The 17,644-nt window shown below is 46.9% G+C and overlaps 1 protein-coding gene across 6 annotated transcripts in view; it reads right to left on the bottom strand.

The window, feature by feature from the left end:
* The window catches only part of zfyve9 (zinc finger FYVE-type containing 9), a 37,556-nt gene that overhangs the window by 4,016 nt on the left and 15,896 nt on the right, over positions 1–17,644 (bottom strand). The window contains exons 2-13 of one of the 6 annotated variants that reach the window (XM_023964789.1): positions 17,202–17,346; positions 15,725–15,832; positions 10,762–12,134; positions 9,972–10,071; positions 7,833–8,009; positions 7,567–7,730; positions 5,029–5,158; positions 4,718–4,840; positions 3,752–3,907; positions 2,918–3,142; positions 2,401–2,483; positions 2,185–2,289 (exon numbers count right to left, since the gene is read on the bottom strand). In XM_023964789.1, coding sequence (XP_023820557.1) covers positions 2,185–2,289; positions 2,401–2,483; positions 2,918–3,142; positions 3,752–3,907; positions 4,718–4,840; positions 5,029–5,158; positions 7,567–7,730; positions 7,833–8,009; positions 9,972–10,071; positions 10,762–12,134; positions 15,725–15,794 — 2,706 coding nt within the window. In that variant the 5' untranslated portion in view covers positions 15,795–15,832; positions 17,202–17,346. Of the gene's footprint in view, positions 1–2,184; positions 2,290–2,400; positions 2,484–2,917; positions 3,143–3,751; positions 3,908–4,717; positions 4,841–5,028; positions 5,159–7,566; positions 7,731–7,832; positions 8,010–9,971; positions 10,072–10,761; positions 12,135–12,253; positions 12,349–15,044; positions 15,169–15,724; positions 15,833–17,201; positions 17,347–17,644 lie in introns of those variants that run through there. The other 5 variants (XM_023964788.1, XM_023964791.1, XM_011486075.3 and 2 more) reach the window with 5 other exon arrangements.

Here is a 17,644-nt window from a genome sequence, read left to right as displayed (position 1 = left end):
GCTTGGTTTCTCCATCCTGGACGCTGATTGGCACCCTGGAGGCCGTGGCGCCGTCGCACGCCGACAGCCTACGCCTAACGCTCTGAGTATGCAGCACCTCCACGGGAAAGGGCGGTGCTGATGCCCAGGGAGCCGACCGAGAGCCTCCTCCACCCATCCATGTCATCAGTGGGACAGTGACGGAGGATCATGAAAAGATTATAATCCTGCTCTGCTTTGTGAGGACGCCTCAGCTCTAACGCCAAGTCTGTGGTGGGAGAACCAATCAGAGGAGAGCTTTCAACCTCCCAGTCAATGAAACAGTCTGAGCACACAGAGACCGCATCGTCTGGTAACCACGGCAACATGTTCCAGCATCATCAGCTTCATCTGCTAAACTGCTTCTCATCCAAGACACAGAGCTGATCAAATACCAAGAAAGTTAATATCTACAGCAAAAGTGGTGATTCCATCTGAAAATCAGTTTATTTCTCTTCACAGTGCTTCAGAACTGCCATCCCTTTGTAAGAGGTTTGCTGTTTGGGGGTCCAAAGAGGTCCAAAGAGCTGTCTTATGCTCAAGCTGCCGCTTCCAAGCTGTGGAAAATACAAAAAATAAAAACTTTGGTGTTTTTCGACTTTTTAGAAGAAAGTAAAGACAAAGGAACATCCACAAGAACGAGATCTCTGTTTAGACCTAGTTCTTGTGGATTTAGATCTAGTTCTTCTAGATTTTTAGCCTAAATCAAAAAAACCTGTGTTGTTTTTTTGGACATAGTTTCTGCAGAGCGGCAGGAGTTTATTGGAAATTTGCTTTAGAGTTGTGGGCGGGACAGTTGGTCCAGAGTAAGCCTCCACTGATTTCCCATCATGCGTTTGTGTGCACTTTCCCCCCAATAGCTTACGACCCTAAACCAACCAAAATGGCGAGCAGTGTTGGAGTTTGGATCCAGATTCCAGCTCAGAGTCGCACTTCCCGCTGAGATTGTGTGTGGGAGCTGATTTTTCCAGATCGAACGTCTTTGTCGTTTTGGTCCCGCCCCCCGTCGTGTCTTATAACAGATGATGATGGAAAACAAGATGGTTTTAAGGATGAAACGATGGATTAGAACCAGACTATCAGCTGATTTGATCATTACTGTGCAGAAAGAATCTGAGTGACTGAAAGTTTCCTTTTGCTTTTTAGAAGGAAGTCAGTCAAACTAAAGTGAACTGGATTCAGCTCTTTCAGTGCTGACCAAGGATTTTGGAAAATCCCAAACACTTTGTGTTGAGTTGAACCGAAGACGCGAAGATGTCAAAAATGATTTCAAATGTCAGTGACGTGCAGACAGGAGCTGCTCTTGTTTTAGAAGGAAAAGCTTCTTAAATCCCGCTTCCCTCTTCTTTTTTCATTTGAAACCATGTGCCGTGGACGTGATCACAATGTTTTTGTTGTGGCTACAAGGATCTCTGTGCTGCATCCGCGTCATGGTACGGCTGGGCATTAAATCGAGTTTTTCATTTGTTGTTTTGGTTGTTTCTGTTGGCAGAACTCTGCTTCCTTTCTAAGGCGTCTGTTGTTGGGAGTCAGGTCAGCCTGCCTGCAGACGAGCAGCGAGCAAAGACGGGAAGACTTCCTTCAGTTTTTGGGAAGCGACTCGGTTTTGCGACTTGGAATTGGAGCAACAAATAAACCGCTGCTGCAAAATCTGTTGCTGCCAAAGAAGGACGACCGCCTGAAACACAGAGTCAGTGGAGAGCCAGACGGGTTCCTCTTTACCTGACGCCACGTTTCACCAACAGCTTTACAGCTCGGGAGACGTTGACATAAAATAGTTTCTCTCATTTGTAGTTTATGTATAAAGTCAACGTGGAAGAAAAGAACGAGAGGCTTTTTATCCCAGTTAGGAAGGTTCTGGATCTTTCCCTTCAGCTCACACTCCTCCTTTGAGCACAAAGACAAGATCCGCTCTGCAGGAAAACCATGGAAAAGAAAAGCTAACAACTTCTGGGCAGTTCATGACATCAGTGCTGTAATCGGCCGAGTCGTCACTCTGCATGAGGCAACCAAAACCTCCAGAAAACATTTGAGTTAAACCCAGAAAGAACACTGGACCCGAAAAATCTGCTGCTGATGACAACGACAGAGAAATGATCCCAGCAGTCTGGGAAATGAAACAAAAACGTCAGAAAGGCGTAAAGAAAAGGAACAGGAGCTTCTCACTTCGTTGTAGCGGTTGCTGGGGATTTTGATGGTGGTCTTCCTCACTTCCATGTCCACCACCAGGCCCTTCACGATCGGGAGGGTGTACTGGTAGTTTCGAAAGTCCTGAAAACCAAACCGCACATTTTGAAAGCGGCCGTTCGCCCGGAGCGACCATGTGACCACAGAACAGACGGACTCTGTCGAGGCTGAGGGAATGTGGAAGCGAGAACTCACTGCCAGAAGGTTCATGATGGTGTGACCCGTCTCCCCAAACAGAGGCTTCCTGAAGCGGACGCTGAACAGCGGGCAGGGATAGACTGCGGAGGAGACTTGGATTAGTGTGTCTCTGCTTTCAGGGCATCAGCCGGTAAAACGGGGCGGTTTGATCTTTTTCTGTGATCTATGAAACACGCTGTGGCTGCAGTCAGGGGGGGGGGGGGACCGCTACTAATCCACCAGTCAAAAAATAAAGCTGCTGCTTCATTCAGCGAGCAAAGCTCCTTAAGCGACTATTTTTAGCCAACAGGCGGAAAAAAGATCTCTATTTTAAACCCTAACCAGTGATCTACTGCTGATGTCCACTCCGCCTTCATCATTGGAAGCATCCACTGATCGTTTTTTGGGGGGGGGCTGCGGGCCTGGCTGTGAGGGGGGAGGCTTCGCTCCCGTCAGCTGTTCTTAGCCAGCAGAAACCATCACTCAAAATTCAGAAGTTCCAGCCCAACAGTACCCAGCATGCACCTGAACTCACATCTGTACTCTGCTCCCAGCCGCAGCATGAGGCGGATGGGGAAGACCTTGGCCCACGGCGTCTCCCACTTCTGGATGAGGATGCCGAAGAGGAAGGGCGGGTTGGGCAGCAGCAGGTCCTGGAGCGACTGGAAGGAGGGGCTGATGTAGAGGAAGCCGCCGTGCTCTTTGCTGCCCAAGAAGCTCTGCGTGAAGAAGGAGTGGCTCAGGTGGCTCAGCATGTTTCCTTCAGAGGAAGAGGAGAGAGGAAGATGATAAAGAAAAATGAAACATACGGAGATGTGATGCTCATTCAACCCCACTTCAGGCTATAATCTTTCCAGAACACGCTTCCTGCAGACGTGCACGTTTCCTCGGTGAAGGCCTCCATTCCACTTTTGTCCCGACGAGCTCCTGCTCTTTCAGAGGCAGCAGTTCTTCCTGAGGCCTGATCGGGAGTGACAGACACCACACGACCCACTTCCCCAAAACTGCTTTGGTGTGGATATGAAACAGAAAGGGCCCGCGGGGAGCCGGCCGTCACTCAGCTAGCATTAGAGCTTCTGCTCTGCAGCATAAGGACACTAAACAAGTGTTTTGGCTTCCCGCCTGCAGGGGAAGCGCTAGTGTTTCTGCGGCAGACGCAGCACCAGGACCGTGACCCACTTTCCAAATAAAGCCCGACCGGCGGCACCTGTAGCCTCCGAGGAGCTCGGACGCCGCGCGCCGTCATCATTCTGCTATAATGTAGAACCAGAGGGCCTCGCCTGCAGACCTCCAGACGGAACAAATAACTAAAAAACAGTGAACTACTTCCACAGTCAGGCTCCCGGCGGAGCTTCGCTGCCGCTCTCACCGCTGAGGGCCTCCTGGTAGAGCTGCACGAAGTGGGTGAGGACGTCTTTGGGGATGGTCTTCTCGTCAGGCAGACACTGGATCAGGACAACGATCTCCGCCTGGCCAACGGCGTGCATGCCCTTAGTGGTCATGTACCAGCACTTCCTGTTGACGTCTGTCAGAAAACACCAAGCTTCAGCGAGCAAATCTGCAGACAGTCTGCAGAATCTGGAGAAACTTCTAAAACTTTCAAATAAACATTCTTTTTATAATTAAAGTGTTTGGTTATAAAATGTTTTTGATAACTGACATGTTGAACTAAACATCCATAAAAGGTCATTTTATGAAAACAACAATGGAAACATGCATTCATTTAAAGGATTATGGTTTCAATGAACCAATACATTTCTGTAAGAAGAAAAAAGAACTTTTCTTTTCAGATTTAGCTCTACATACAATCCTGTGTTTTCTTTTCAATCAGATGCTGTGAGCCTCCAGAGGACAGAGGAAACCTGACCTCAGATCAAATATACTAGCAATTTAGTAAAAAAAAATCATAATTCTGATCAAACAACGTTTTCATTCAGTATTTGCTGAAGACCAAAGGTGAAACCTTAAAGGCCCACTCTGATGAAAATTGTGTTTTTTAACTTGTTCTTGTAGCATTTTCCTCATGATGGAGGACATGGATAAAGAAAACTGCATTTTTGCGAACTTCTTTATTCAAATGAATCAGGAGCAGACAAAAAGAAACAGATCATAGGTGTGACGTTAGAAAACACACACAGCAGACCATAAGATCCCTGATCCGCTCTATTCTGACGCATCAACCTGAACTATCTTCTAGAAAACAACACTTTTCTTTTATTTTGGCTAAAAATGACATCCTCATAATTAAAAGACCACTATGAAAATAGATCAAAAGATGATGGGATCCATAAGGCTTTTGTCTGTCTTTAATGTGTAATTCAGTGATTCAACTCACAGTTGACCAGCTTGACCATGGCGAGGAGGTTGGCATTCAGCACGAAGACCAGGGGGTCAGGACCGCCCTCCTCCAACTGCTGCATGAGGACGACCTCCGCCGGCCTCTCCTCCACTGCGTAATCTGCAGGCAGTCGGGCGGAGCAGAGGACAAGTCGGGTTAAAGCAAAGGTCGGCGGCGCCTTGGCGTGTGCACAACTTCTCCCCGGTGGTTGCAATGAGCGGTCAGAACATGAGCGGTGACACGAAGCACACGGTACCACAGAAGGAGCAATGAGGAGGCAGCAGAACGGTGAGGATGAGGGCAAGCACCTGTGATGTGGCCTCCCGTACCTCCTTTGACTCCAGTGGAGATGAGGATGGGAGGGAGCCCGTCCTCCGGGATCAGGCTGAGGGAGCTGCCCACGGGGCTGCCCGCCGGTGCCACGGGGGTCTGAGCTGCCTGAGGGGGGGGGGGGGGGGGTAGACATACAGACGGGGTTCAGCAACAAGCCGTCCAAAGCCTGGCTTCAAAGATCTAGACAAACACGTCCTTCTGTTTGTTCTTCTGAGCAGAAATTCACGCCAGATGAAACAAAAACACTCCTCTTTCCCTGATTGGTTTACTGACAGGATCTCTGCAGGTTTGTGCAAAGAATAATGGATGTGGTCACATGACCCCTCGGTTTGTATTAAGCTGATTTGAAACCAGTTTTTTAGCCCCCGCCCATTTTGTCAGGACATCCTAGAATCCAAGCCTTTCTGACAATAAATCGTTGCTGTTTTACTTTCTGTCGTGAAGCTGCATCATTTATCATGGGAGTGAATGGAGATTGACAGTGACTGTAAATGAGAACTGGACTGAGTGACTCCTCCCCCCAGTGTTCCAAACAGGAAGTACCTGCTGGCTCCAAGAAGCCAAAACCCCACAGACTTCTATAGAGAAATAAAAAGCTGTTCAGAAGAACCGTTCCTGATCCCATTCCTTTTTAAAGATTCTTGATAATCCTCACTTTTTTCCAGAATATTTTTGCTGTAGAGCAGGGGTCCCCACATCCAGGCCTCGAGGACCGGCCACCTGCTGCTTTTCCAGAAACGCTGCCTTATCTGCTGCTGATGGCCTGAATCACGCTTGTTTAGCCAATAAGGAGCTTCGATGTCCAGATGGTTGGAAAACATGTAGGACATCGGCCCTCGAGGCCTGGATTTGGGGACCTCTGCTGTAACGCAAACTATGAACTGGCCAATCAGATCCCTCGGTGGCTCAGCGTATAGCGGTCAAATCCCTTTGATTGACAGATTCTACCGAGCCCGCTTTCTTCTAACATGCTCACTTTTGATTGGAGAGAGTGGTTGCCAAGAAACAGAGACAACATGGACCAATAACGGCTTACTGAGGGCACCTGGCCTTGTCTATGCGTGACATCACATTCGCTCAGTCCAGCTCGCTTATACAGTCAACGGGATTGACCTGTTCCTTGAACTGCACCTGACCCAGGCTTCAGTCTGGAAGTCAAAGAGTTGCACTTCACTTCTAAAGAAGAAAATGGAGTGGAGCTTTTATTTTAAAACCCATTTTTAACCACTTGTTCCTTTGATGGAGATGAAGATTTAACAGAGAGAACAGGGAGCTGAGAAAAACTGCCGCACTGCAAAAACGGAACTTTAGGAAAGTCAAAAGAGCCTGTTTTAAGAAAACCGGCCTTATTTTCTGCCTCAAAATAAGCTCATCAAGAAAGTTTTTCAATTATCTCAGTTTGAGAAAACATGCCTCAGTGACTAGAATTTCTTTCTTAAAATGAGAATTCCTGATTTTTTTGTGTAATTATAATTTCTCATCTTTTCAAGAAAAGAAAACAACACAAACCAGCACAGCAGATATCTAACTAGTTAATCCAGATGCACACAAAATCAAGGTTACAATAACATGTTGGGATGTTTTCTTAAAGCAGTTACTGAATGCTTTGAAATACAAAATGTGAGCCTCCTTTGCAAAGTATGTCTGCTATTTCTGGAGGAAGGGGATCCAGATCAGGCTGCCACGTCTTGTAGAAACAACAGAGTTTTGCCCTTTAACGGGGCACTGAGGCGATCCATTGGAAAAACTTGAAAAGTCTGTGTACCATTGTGTAACGGATGGCGGTTGCACTTGTATCTATTGTAGAAGCATTCATCTCCTAGCCAGGAGGCAAAGTTTTTGGAGCAACCTCATGTGAGAGGTCAGCGCTGTGGTTGAATCTTATGTAAAACCTGTGGAGTATATTAAACCGTGTCAAATTCGATTTGGTTTTCCCTGAGTTTGTAACATGTGAATGTTTTTTTTTTTGCAGACACAAAAGCATTTGACCGGGTTTTGACATCGAGTTCAATCCCCAAATCTGAATTCCTGATTTTTAACCCCATTGGAAGAGTTTTTCTTTTGCTAATTTAAAGAAACGTTTTTCAAATTTGAAGTATTTCTGACTGATTTCTCAGGGTTCCTGGGTTTGCAGTGTGGACAGACAGCAGCTCCAGTGAAGCTCTGCTTGATTTGCTTCATTTAGTAGAAAAAACCTGCTGTTCTTTAGTGGAACTGACTTGTACTTGTAAGAGGACTACTGCAAAAGTGATGCCAGCGTTTAAAATAGCTTTAATGTTTGACAGCTGCAGCAAAAAAACAGAACAAGCTGGATGTTAGAAGCTCTATTGATCAGAGGACCATTTACCCTTCTTGTTATTAGGTGCAGAGAAACCTCCGGCTGGTTTTCAGGAACCGATCTGATTATAACGTTAAATAAACCCGAAGGATCGACCGCCTCCTTCATGGTTTTAGTATCCACAGAGGCAGATTTCACAGCCCATGGTGTCATTAGCGCATCAGGGAGCTCTCACCTCTGAGGCCTCAGACGTGGAGGACTTGTTGGAAAAGGCTGAGCTGGTGCGTTGCTGGGAGGGGGCGGAGCTTGAGGACGAAGGTTTGTAGGAGTCTGTGGCGTCCCCGTTGGGCAGGACCCCATCAGCGAACCACACCCTTCTCTGGTCTCGTGACACGGATCCTAAACAACAGAGACCACCTTTGTAAACCAGCAGTCCTCAGTGGGAGGGGGGCAGACCTGAACCGGCAACTCTGCTGCGTCTTTTCCTGCCGAAGGCCGTACCCTCGTTGCTGGGCTGTTTTAGGACCCCCACGGGCACCATGACGGTGGGAGGGGGGGAGCTGAGCACCCCCGAGGCCTGGGCCTGCTGCAGGGGGGGGATGGTGGAGCAGTACTCTGCGGGGTTGTTGGGGTTCGGGCTTTGGTTGCTTGCTGGAGTCGGCGTCTCCCAGGACTGAGCTGATGGGGACAAAAACAAACAACATTCAAATAAAAGACAACAGAAACGCTGGAAGATTCTTTTCTCATCGTCTGACATGATCTAAGGATTTCGATTTGCTGTAATGAGAGAGTTCTCTATCTATCCCAGTGGTTCCACACACGCCTCCCTGTGATCTACATGGAGCGTCTTTGGGCCGCGCTGGTCCAGGACTTTCTAGATGCGGTGATTTCATTTTCTCAGGTCTTCAGCTTTAGTTCTGGGATTCATGTCAACGTTTGAATGTTCAGACTGGGAGCACAAGGCGTCACGTTCTGAGCACAAAGATGGCTGGACCAGACGATTACTGAACTAACCAAACATCTGCAAACTGTCCACGAAGATAAAGGGAATTTTTGCTGAGAGCAGAAAAGGACACTAAGACGTCTGTGCATTTCTGTCTGTGGGGTGAGGTTGTGGTATAATATTAAAATGAGTAAAAATGTTACACAGTAATAAAAAAAACAACAACCTTAAAATCTTGGAAATGTATGAATTAGAAAATGAGAAGTCTAGTGGGACAATGAACAGACAATCAGGACTTCATGACGTAATTGTGGTACCGTCATGCTTTTTTCTTTAATTCTTTCGTGTTTATGTGAATAATTATTAAATATTTAACATGTAAAAATATATGTATACAATATCTTGCGCTCAGGATGGGAATTAAGAATTTTTTTGAGCACTTTATAACTTAATGTTTATTTAGCTATTTTAGTTTGTGTTTGAAAATCAAATCAAATCAAATCAAATCAAATAAAATGGAAAGCATATCAGTGGGACTTCCAGATAACTTGGCCTGGTCATTTGTGTGTTTGAGTGTACTCAGAATTGTATTTAAATGTTATTTGTAAAACTGTTGAAGTCATGTCTTCATCTTCATCATCATCATCATCATCATCAGGGCTTTAGGCATCGTTTAAAAAGCCTTTATGCATGAAAACGTCTGACTTAAAATAAAACTTACGATCCAAACTATTAACACTCTCATAAAACATTTATTAACTGAAAATAATTACATTTATTCCAAACTGATTTCAATAAAAAATTGAGTCAGATTTAACTTTTAAGGTAGAAATAAGCGGGACTCCTCAAAGCATCTCAATGGTCTCAGAAGTGGTCGGTCTGGAATTCAATTCACTTTTTACTTTTTATTTGATTTCATATTTATAGTTGCCAATTGGATTCAGTTTTGATTTTGGTTCACTTAAAACGACCCGATTGGATCCGATTCACGGACCTAAAATGGATCCAGGACATCTTCAGCCAAAACGTCAACCAGTGAGACTCGGAGAGAAATTCCTGCTACTGAACAGAGCAGCTGAAGTTTTCCACATTCCTCGTACTTCTTAATACTTCTTTAAACCAAGTGTAAATTAAATGTTTCCAAACAAACAAGTAAACAGGAATGAATGGAAAATCCATTCACAAGTGATGCACTTGGTCGTTTTTTAGTAAAATTAATCTACCGTGTCTCAATCCAAATGCTAGTTTCCAATTTCGATTTATCTCGTTTTAAAACAATTTTTTAAATGGTGTTGGTCGATTCGATTCTGCCGCAGACAGATCAATCTGGTTTGATCCTAGGAATAGAAATCGATTCATCGACAAACTGTTACGTCCTTGATTTTTTACTGATTTTTGTGGTCAAAGACTCATTTGAAGCTTGTGACGGTTGGTTTGACCTTAAATAAAACCAAAAGACCAGTTTGTTTAACCACTTAAAGAGATGTTTAGAGGTACATCCACATAGTTTTAACGTTTCAAAATGCTCTTTAGCAGCCAAATCCCCAAGCTCAATCAACAGTGGTACAAACAAACAGACCAACTCTGGATGTCAGACTGTCGCTTCAACATTTCCGTTTTCCCAGATCTCTCAGGAACCTGCAGCCCTAACCAAGGAATGTGCCCAAAACAGTCGGTTTGTGTGTAATGCTACTCACCGCTGGTTAGTGTGGAATGACAGGTGACACAAACCCGAGCCTCCTTCCTGTCCATGTACGCCAGCTTACACTTCAGACTGCAGCAGGCGGCACAGAACACCTTCAAACAGACACACGTCCTTTAGACCACAGCTCTGCAAATGATCCTCCGAGCTAATCTGCATGCAGGGCGTAAGAAGATGTTTTAAAGCCACCAAGAAAAAGATGAACGATGCAAATGTCTTCTTCCATTAGTAGCAGCAATACTTCCTGAAAACTTTACTGTATAGCAAACAGTTAGAAGGAGGGTGGATGAATCGTGTCACTGTCATCCGCTGTGGTGCAGGAGTCGGGATCCCTGCAGAACCTGCAGCAGCAGCAGCAGCAGCAGCAGCAGCAGCGTGTTTGTTTACCACCATGGGAAATTAAGTAGCAGCCCAGCGCTTCTCCCTGCCGTGTCAGCAACACGGTCCTCCCGTTACAAGCTTTGTGCCGACAAGTGTGGGCGGCCATAAATCTACCTGCAGACTGGAGTCTTTCTGCACACAAACCCCCACAGGGACGCTGCTCCATCAAAGCCCTGCCTTCCGTTTACCCCGTTCACACTAAAAGCCCCACAGATTCGCCGTGGACGGGCGCTCGTTCTCCCTTCTGACTCATCAAGCAGGCACTTTCCGTCAGAACTAATGTTTGCTGTTCTTACACGGAGGCGTTCTGGTGAAAGCCCAGCAGACATCTGAGCGGAGAACATCTGCAGTGCTGCCTGGTTCTGGCCCAATGATCTGATTACAGCAGCGGCTTCAGCACTGACCTTGCCGCAGGCCCTGCAGTGGTGCCGCCTCTTGGTGAAGGTGAACTTGACGTCACACTTCATGCAGACGGGAGCCTGGGAGTCAGGCACCCACACAGGGGCGACGTCTCCCAGGGCGCTGCTGGCTTTCCGGCTCGGGTCGCCCTGCTGGCCGGCCTGGAGGTCGTTGTCGGGGCTCTCTGGAGGTCTGGCTGATGGGAAGGGGGCGCCGCGGTCTCCGTTCGCGCTGACTGAGCCCTGGTCCGCGGCGGCGGGCGACGGTTCTGATGGAGCGCCTCTCCGGCCCTGGCTGTCCAGGTTCTTGTTCTTGCCGGCTGCAGCCTGGCCCAGCTGGTTCTGGAGCTGGCCCGGCAGCGGCTGTGGGATCTGGAGCTTGAGGCTGACCGTCTGTTTTGGCCGTGCTCCTCCATAGGGAACACTGACTGGTTGAAGGCGGTTGTTGCCGAGTTTAGTTTGGAGGAGACCCGATCCCACGGCACCGGCATCCCCCGCTTCCTGCTTGCTCTCCTCCATTTCCTTCTCCTCTGTAACAGAGTCCTCCTTAGAGGAGACAGGAGAAGGAGAGAACTCCTCCTCATCCTTCTCTTCTGTTGTATGAAGCGTGGAGCTGCGCTCCATCGCTCCTTCTAGTCCGTTCTGAAGGTTAGTTTTTCTGAAAAGCGGTTCTGCTTTCCTTTCTTCCTTCTCCTCTCCCTCCTCAGCAGGAGAATAAACATTCTTCTCCTCCCGCTCACACGCAGGCGGAGAATCTTCACCGCCATTCAAACGTTCTGGCGTCTCCTCTGTTGAGAGGACGGATTCAGGATGAAGGTCCGGTGAGACAGCGGCACCGCTTTGGCCTTCAGCATGTTCCCCGTTCTGTCTGCCTGCAGAGGCAGCTGGATGAAGGCTCACAGAGGGGGGCGGGTCTTGACCTGATCCCACCTCAAAGGTGAAGTGGGAGACGGAGGAGCCGGCTCCTCCCACTGAGGTGGGCGTGTCTCTGAGTTTAGGCTCCTGGCTGGAGGCAGCAGGAGGCTCGACCAGCGGGGGGCTGCCCGAGCAGCTGTTCTCCACTGTGCCACAGGCCGTCACGGGGGTTGGCGAGGCGTCGTCGGCGCCCACCAGTTTGCCGATGTTGGGCTGAGGGAGGGGCGGGCTGTGGACATCTGCCGGCCGCTCCTCCGCCCAGGACGCAGGTTCGGCACCAGGGTGTCTTTTGGGGTCGCCGCCCAGAGAGGCGCTGGAGGAGGAGTCGGGGAGGCCCTTGAAGAGATGGGAGCTCTCACGGGGGCTGAGGTCGGTGTGGGTCAGCGCCGGGTTCAAGGAGAACATGTGGGCCGGTGGGGCCAGGATCTGAGTCCACTTGGCGTCGGAGAAAGTGTCGGTTTCATCTGCAGAGAATCCAGACGTAAAAAACATCGTCAGCGTCAGGAGAATGTGCAGCTCTAGTAGAAATACATTTACAGGTGAAAGTTCAGCAGAAAACCCAAAAGAGTTTATGAAGCCAAACCTGGAAGAGACATCAGACCACTGAGGTCTGCACAGACTACAGCCCAAGACTTACAGCAGAGGCCCAGTTTTCAGGTTTTTACATGTGTCTTTGTTCTGAAGACACAGAAAAGCAGAATCAGAAGCAGTGGCAATATCGAATACACACCACAGGACAGGATGCCAAGAAAAGGATTGACTGCGCCAAAAACAACCAGCAAGGAAACAAACAGACTGGGAAATGAGGGGGACATTAACCACTGGATGAGCTAAGACAGTCTGACAACCCCCCCCCAAAAGGAACGACCGGTCCAAAGGACCAGCTGATGTGTGGCTGCCGCTGCAGAAGAAAACAACCACTCCCTCCTTCATCATGACAGCTGCTGAACCCCTCCCTCCACTGGAATTCATGCTAAGCTGTTGGAGTGTGTGTGTGTGTGGCAACAATTTCAGGAACACACACACACACATTTACACAAAGTTAATCTGCCCAAGCTGGATCTTTGGGCAGCAGGCGGGGGTAAGACGACATGTTTGTGGAGTCATTTCTTCATGAATGTGGTAGCCGTGGGCGGCGCCATCTGCCCCCGACCCCCCCAACCCCCACCCCGCCGCCAGCCTGGTCAGAGCTGCACGTGACAAATTCAAGAAAAAAAACACACACTTTTTCCAAAATGACAGCTTTTCTGTATGTTTCATCTCCATGGCAACCATTTTCTTTTTCGGTCACCTGGGCGTTTTTAGAAGATTCGGAAAAAAAAAAAACTTTTTGGTTTCCTTGGCAACAGAGCTTTTTGCTTAACCACGCCCACATTCCTCATACCTTCATATGCTCTCGCTCAGCTTCAGCCAGGGATTCATGTATTCAATTGTCACAATATTCCAGTAAAAACCATGAGTCCAAGAAAGGAACGCCACTTTTGCGAGCTCGCTACTCCAACGCCGTTCGAAATCTACTCCCAAGTAGCTTTTCCAATGATACTCTAGGGCAGTGTTTTTCAACCAGTGTGCCGCGGCACACTAGTGTGCCGTGGGAGATGGCCAAGTGTGCCGTGGGAAATTGCCCTCATTAACTGATCTAAAAACATTTCCCATCTCCAGGATTTTAGCTCTCTGTTCATCCAAACAGGCCCTGATAAAACACTGAGGAGTTAGGAATATAAAAGATCGTAAAATACTTTTTCTTTGCGTTTATTTTATTTTATTAAAGACATTTTGATAAGAATGAGTACCGCGATTCAGCAGCACCTTCGGCTGTATTTTGGAAAAGTCCCGTGTTGGGGGGGTTAATCACATGTCATCAGTCTGACCAATCAGAAGTGGTTAAAGTCTTCACTTCCTTGTCCCGATTTAGCTCGTAAAGTCGCTCAGTTCTAACAGAAATACCAGCTAAAGCTCGTCTTTAGCGGTGTAGCTTTCCACAGAATCCGATGTCAGACCGTGGAACAAGTGAACAAAACAATGAAGCTCCGAAAAGCGATCTTCGGCCGTTTTATGCACTACATTTCCCATGATGCATTGGGTTGTGAGAGTGACAGCGCAAAAGGAGATCTGTTGTTAAACGTCTTGAAACTAACGAACACACAAACTGTTTTTAAATCTTCTAACTTAACTTTTATTGCATCTTTTAGAAAATAACAGCTGCAGTTTCCATCTTTTTCTGCAACAATTATCTCAAAAATGCATGTGAGATTGTGGAGGGAGGGGCTGTAGATCAATACAGACTATGAGTTTCTCCTTTTTTTTTAATTTTTGGATGCTGGTGTGCCGAGGGATTTTTTTTAAGGTTAAAGTGTGCCGTGGCTCAGAAAAGGTTGAAAAACACTGCTCTAGGGGTTAGAAGAAGATCGCCTGGAATCCCAACAAGGAGGTTCAATTTGAATTTGTAGAAGGCACTAAAGGCAGATTATTTGGAAAATTCAAGATGGCGGCCTCTCAGTAAGTCAGAGGTCAATGAACCTTCAGCTGTGATTGTAGAGTTAGCCTGGTAGCGTATGAGTGAAATCTCACGAAGGATCGAATTCTGAAATATTTTTTCCGCCCTAAAGGAGATTTTAGCCGCATTCATCTTTTTGACGTCTTCTCCCGCTGTGATGTCATCGCTCTTTGGGGAGGGGGTTCTTCATTTTCACCGTGTAGTCGGTGTGTGCAGATTCTGGAGAGTTTCTGAGGATGTGGCGCACAGGCGCAGTAAGCAAGAAGAACTGTGAGATCAATCTGCTCCTCCGGTCCAGGACTGAAGAAGAGTTTCCATGCTGTAAACAAACTCTGGTTGTGTTTACGTCCATTTCGCGGTTAAATCTTTTCGCTCACTCATCTGAATGACTGAACCCAGGTGTTGCGATCGCGTCCACGCCCAAAGGTGTCATGCAGACTGCTGCTGAAGCACCTGTAATAAAACGTGCTCACCCTCAGGAGCTCAGGGTGCAACACGCCCAGCTTACTTTCCACGCCGCTGAAAGTTCCAGTCAACTGCCAGCAGGTTTTTATTAAAGTCAGAGTGACTGGAATGACGGCGGCTCAGCCAAGAAGCAGGAGGACACACAGAACTGAGGGAGCTAAGCCCCTGGATGCAGACCTAACCTCTACAGACCTCAGAACTTCACCTGGCCCTCAGATTAGCCCCTCCCATTCATCGCCTGGTGCTGCAAAGCAGAGGCAGTGGTGTGAAAAATCCCCCCCCGCCTCTGACCTCTGCAGCAGAACATTTCAGGAGGGGGGTTGAGCTCAGCTCCAGCAAAAAGGATCTCAGGATGTAGAGATTTTAGACAAATCCATGCTGTTCCAGCATGACTGCACAGCAGGATACTAACCTAAGACACAAACCGGTTTGGAGAACTGGACTGGTCTGCACCAGTCCTCACCTTCGACCCATAAACACCTTCCAGCCGGGCCTGGAGAAAGGTCAAACTCCAACACTCCTGATCAGTGCCAAGCCTTGAAGTAGTTACAGTAAGTACGTTTTCTTTATATAGCGCCTTTCACAGATAAAATCACAAAGTGCTGAACAATAAAAAACATACAATACAGTAAAAGCAGAAAAACAATCAATTAAATAAGATGTAAAGCAAAACTAAATTGAAGAAAAAGTAACGTAAAATAAAAATATAACAATAACAGCTGCATCCATTACAAGCAGGATGTCATTTATGTGAATTTAAAGGACGATGAGCAAATTTTTCTGGCAGCTATAAATAAAAAAAGGCTTGAAACCATTTCTTCTGGTCATTAAGTGTGAGTAAAATTAGGCCACTCCTCCCACCACACACCAGTTACAGGGTTTGGGAAAATCCCAAAGGCAAGACAAAATCCAATTAGAGTCACTCCCCGTCCGCCTGCCCTCAATCACCTCATGTAAATAATACTCCAACCTGATGTGAGGAGACGTGTGCGAGCGTGACCTATCCCAGATCAGGCTGCATCTTCCTCCGTTTGCTTTCACTTCCCAAAAACCTTCCCAGCTCTCTGCCCACGTCTGCAGGTCAGAGCTCACCTTCGTTCTGCTCAAACTCGTCCAGCACCTTGTCCAGGTTGAAGGCCTCGGCCTGGAAGTAATTCTCCATGGGTCAGGAGGCTCCGCCCTGCTGAAAGCCGCGTGAACCTGGAAAGAGGAGGAGTTTCAGTCTGCATGTTCGGCCTCCTCCCTTCAGCTGCATTCGTCTCTCCAACTGCTTTCAATGGAAACTCTCTCTTCATCACAGGAAACAGATTTGTCAGTATTTGTCCTATAAGAATCTTTTTTGTTCATTTACCATAAACCTCCAATCAAAATGAAAGTTTCAGAAATGATTTTAGGACTAAAGCTAAAAAGGGAAACCTCACTCTCCCGTGTGGCGTCTGCTCGGACGGTGCTGCAGATGAACGGACTTCAAGATCAAGCTGATAAGAACCACAAAGAAAGGTTTCTGTGCGTGGAACAGGTGCAGCCCAATGCTCAATGTCCAGAAATTCAAGAAAATTCATTGAGAAACTTCTGTTTCACAAGACAGAGACAGGAGGACTTGATGATGGAAAAGGCGTTTTGATGACGTCATGTGCAGATGCCCACATGGCGTGTGATAATGATTTCCGTAATGTGATTTTTTTTCTGATGATTAACAAGAATTCTGTTTTTTTTAATCAAAGATTTCTGCAATACTGCATTTCTTTTGATGATAAGCACTTCCTATCGTAACATGATGTGTGCAATAATGGTTTCTGCAATAGTGGAATAATATGTTTTGATGATCACCAATAAGCTCGTTTTCACGAAGGGGTCCGCTCCGGTATTTTGAGCGCTTCCGTTTTAAAATGGACCCATTAAGCCAAACCAAACCGGACTATTTTCCAGCCCCTGTTGGTTGTAGGTCCATAAGGAGAATGGAACGGACCGGTTAGGGCGGAGCTACTGCTGAAACCCCGTTGATTGGCTGAAGGTCATTACAACAAATGAAAGTGGCTGTAATCCTCATCGCAGACCTCAATCTTCTCTCTAACGACATGAAGTGTTTTGTATCTACGAAAAACCAATAGTCAAGCAGAGAAATGAGCTGCTGGATGACCGCCATTGTTGTTGGTTTCACCCCACGTGGAAATGTGGAAATGTATTTTATTTCATTTATGAATCACTATCTCAGATAGCTTTGTTATATTTAAGTATTTTTTATTTTTTTTTGTCTTTTCTTTTGTTTTCGTTGCAGAAATAGTTTGAAATCAACCAAATCAATCAATTGAAGAAGATTTCTTCTTTATTCTCCAGAGACACAAACACACAAAAACACTTTTGTGTTTAAACTACACTCATAGTGACTGAAGATATGAGATGGAGGTTTGGCAATAAAAAATGAACAGAAAATATATATGCAGTGTTTGAATAATTTTTAACTAAATCCCCAATTTATTTCTAAAAACTTTGTGTTTGAATGCGTCTTCAATGCGACTTCAATTCACTTGCATTTATATACACCTGAAGTTGGCGCTGTTGCTCTCACCTGCACGGAGGCCCCACCCCCCTCAGCAGCTGCGTCGTGTCCTCAGCGCGATTTCCCCTTGGTTCTCACTTCACCTGGTCTGGCGAGCGCCCAGTGGCCACACCTGAACCGCAGAGGGGAGGCAGCTGTCAGCAGAGGGAACCGCCTGCAGGGTGTTGTCACAACATGGGAATGGTAAACTGTACGAGCAGCTGGAGCCCTGCAGGCCGAGACGCTCAGAAACGGATCACACCGAGACCCAGAAGAACTTCAACCTGGTCTAACCCAGATCTGTGACCCGCAGGACCACCAACACTCTTCCAACGGACCAAAAGAAACATGGACCTGCAGAGAAGCAGGCACACCTTCCAAAAAGACGATTCAGAGACCTACATCCAGTTTTTAGCATGATCTCGTGGCATTTTTCTGACGATGGAGGACATACAGTACAGACCAAAGGTTTA

The sequence above is a fragment of the Oryzias latipes genome, chromosome 17, assembly GCF_002234675.1.
Source record: "Oryzias latipes chromosome 17, ASM223467v1".
In the NCBI taxonomy this organism is placed as follows: domain Eukaryota; kingdom Metazoa; phylum Chordata; class Actinopteri; order Beloniformes; family Adrianichthyidae; genus Oryzias; species Oryzias latipes.
This window is presented reverse-complemented; position numbering and strand designations above follow the sequence as displayed.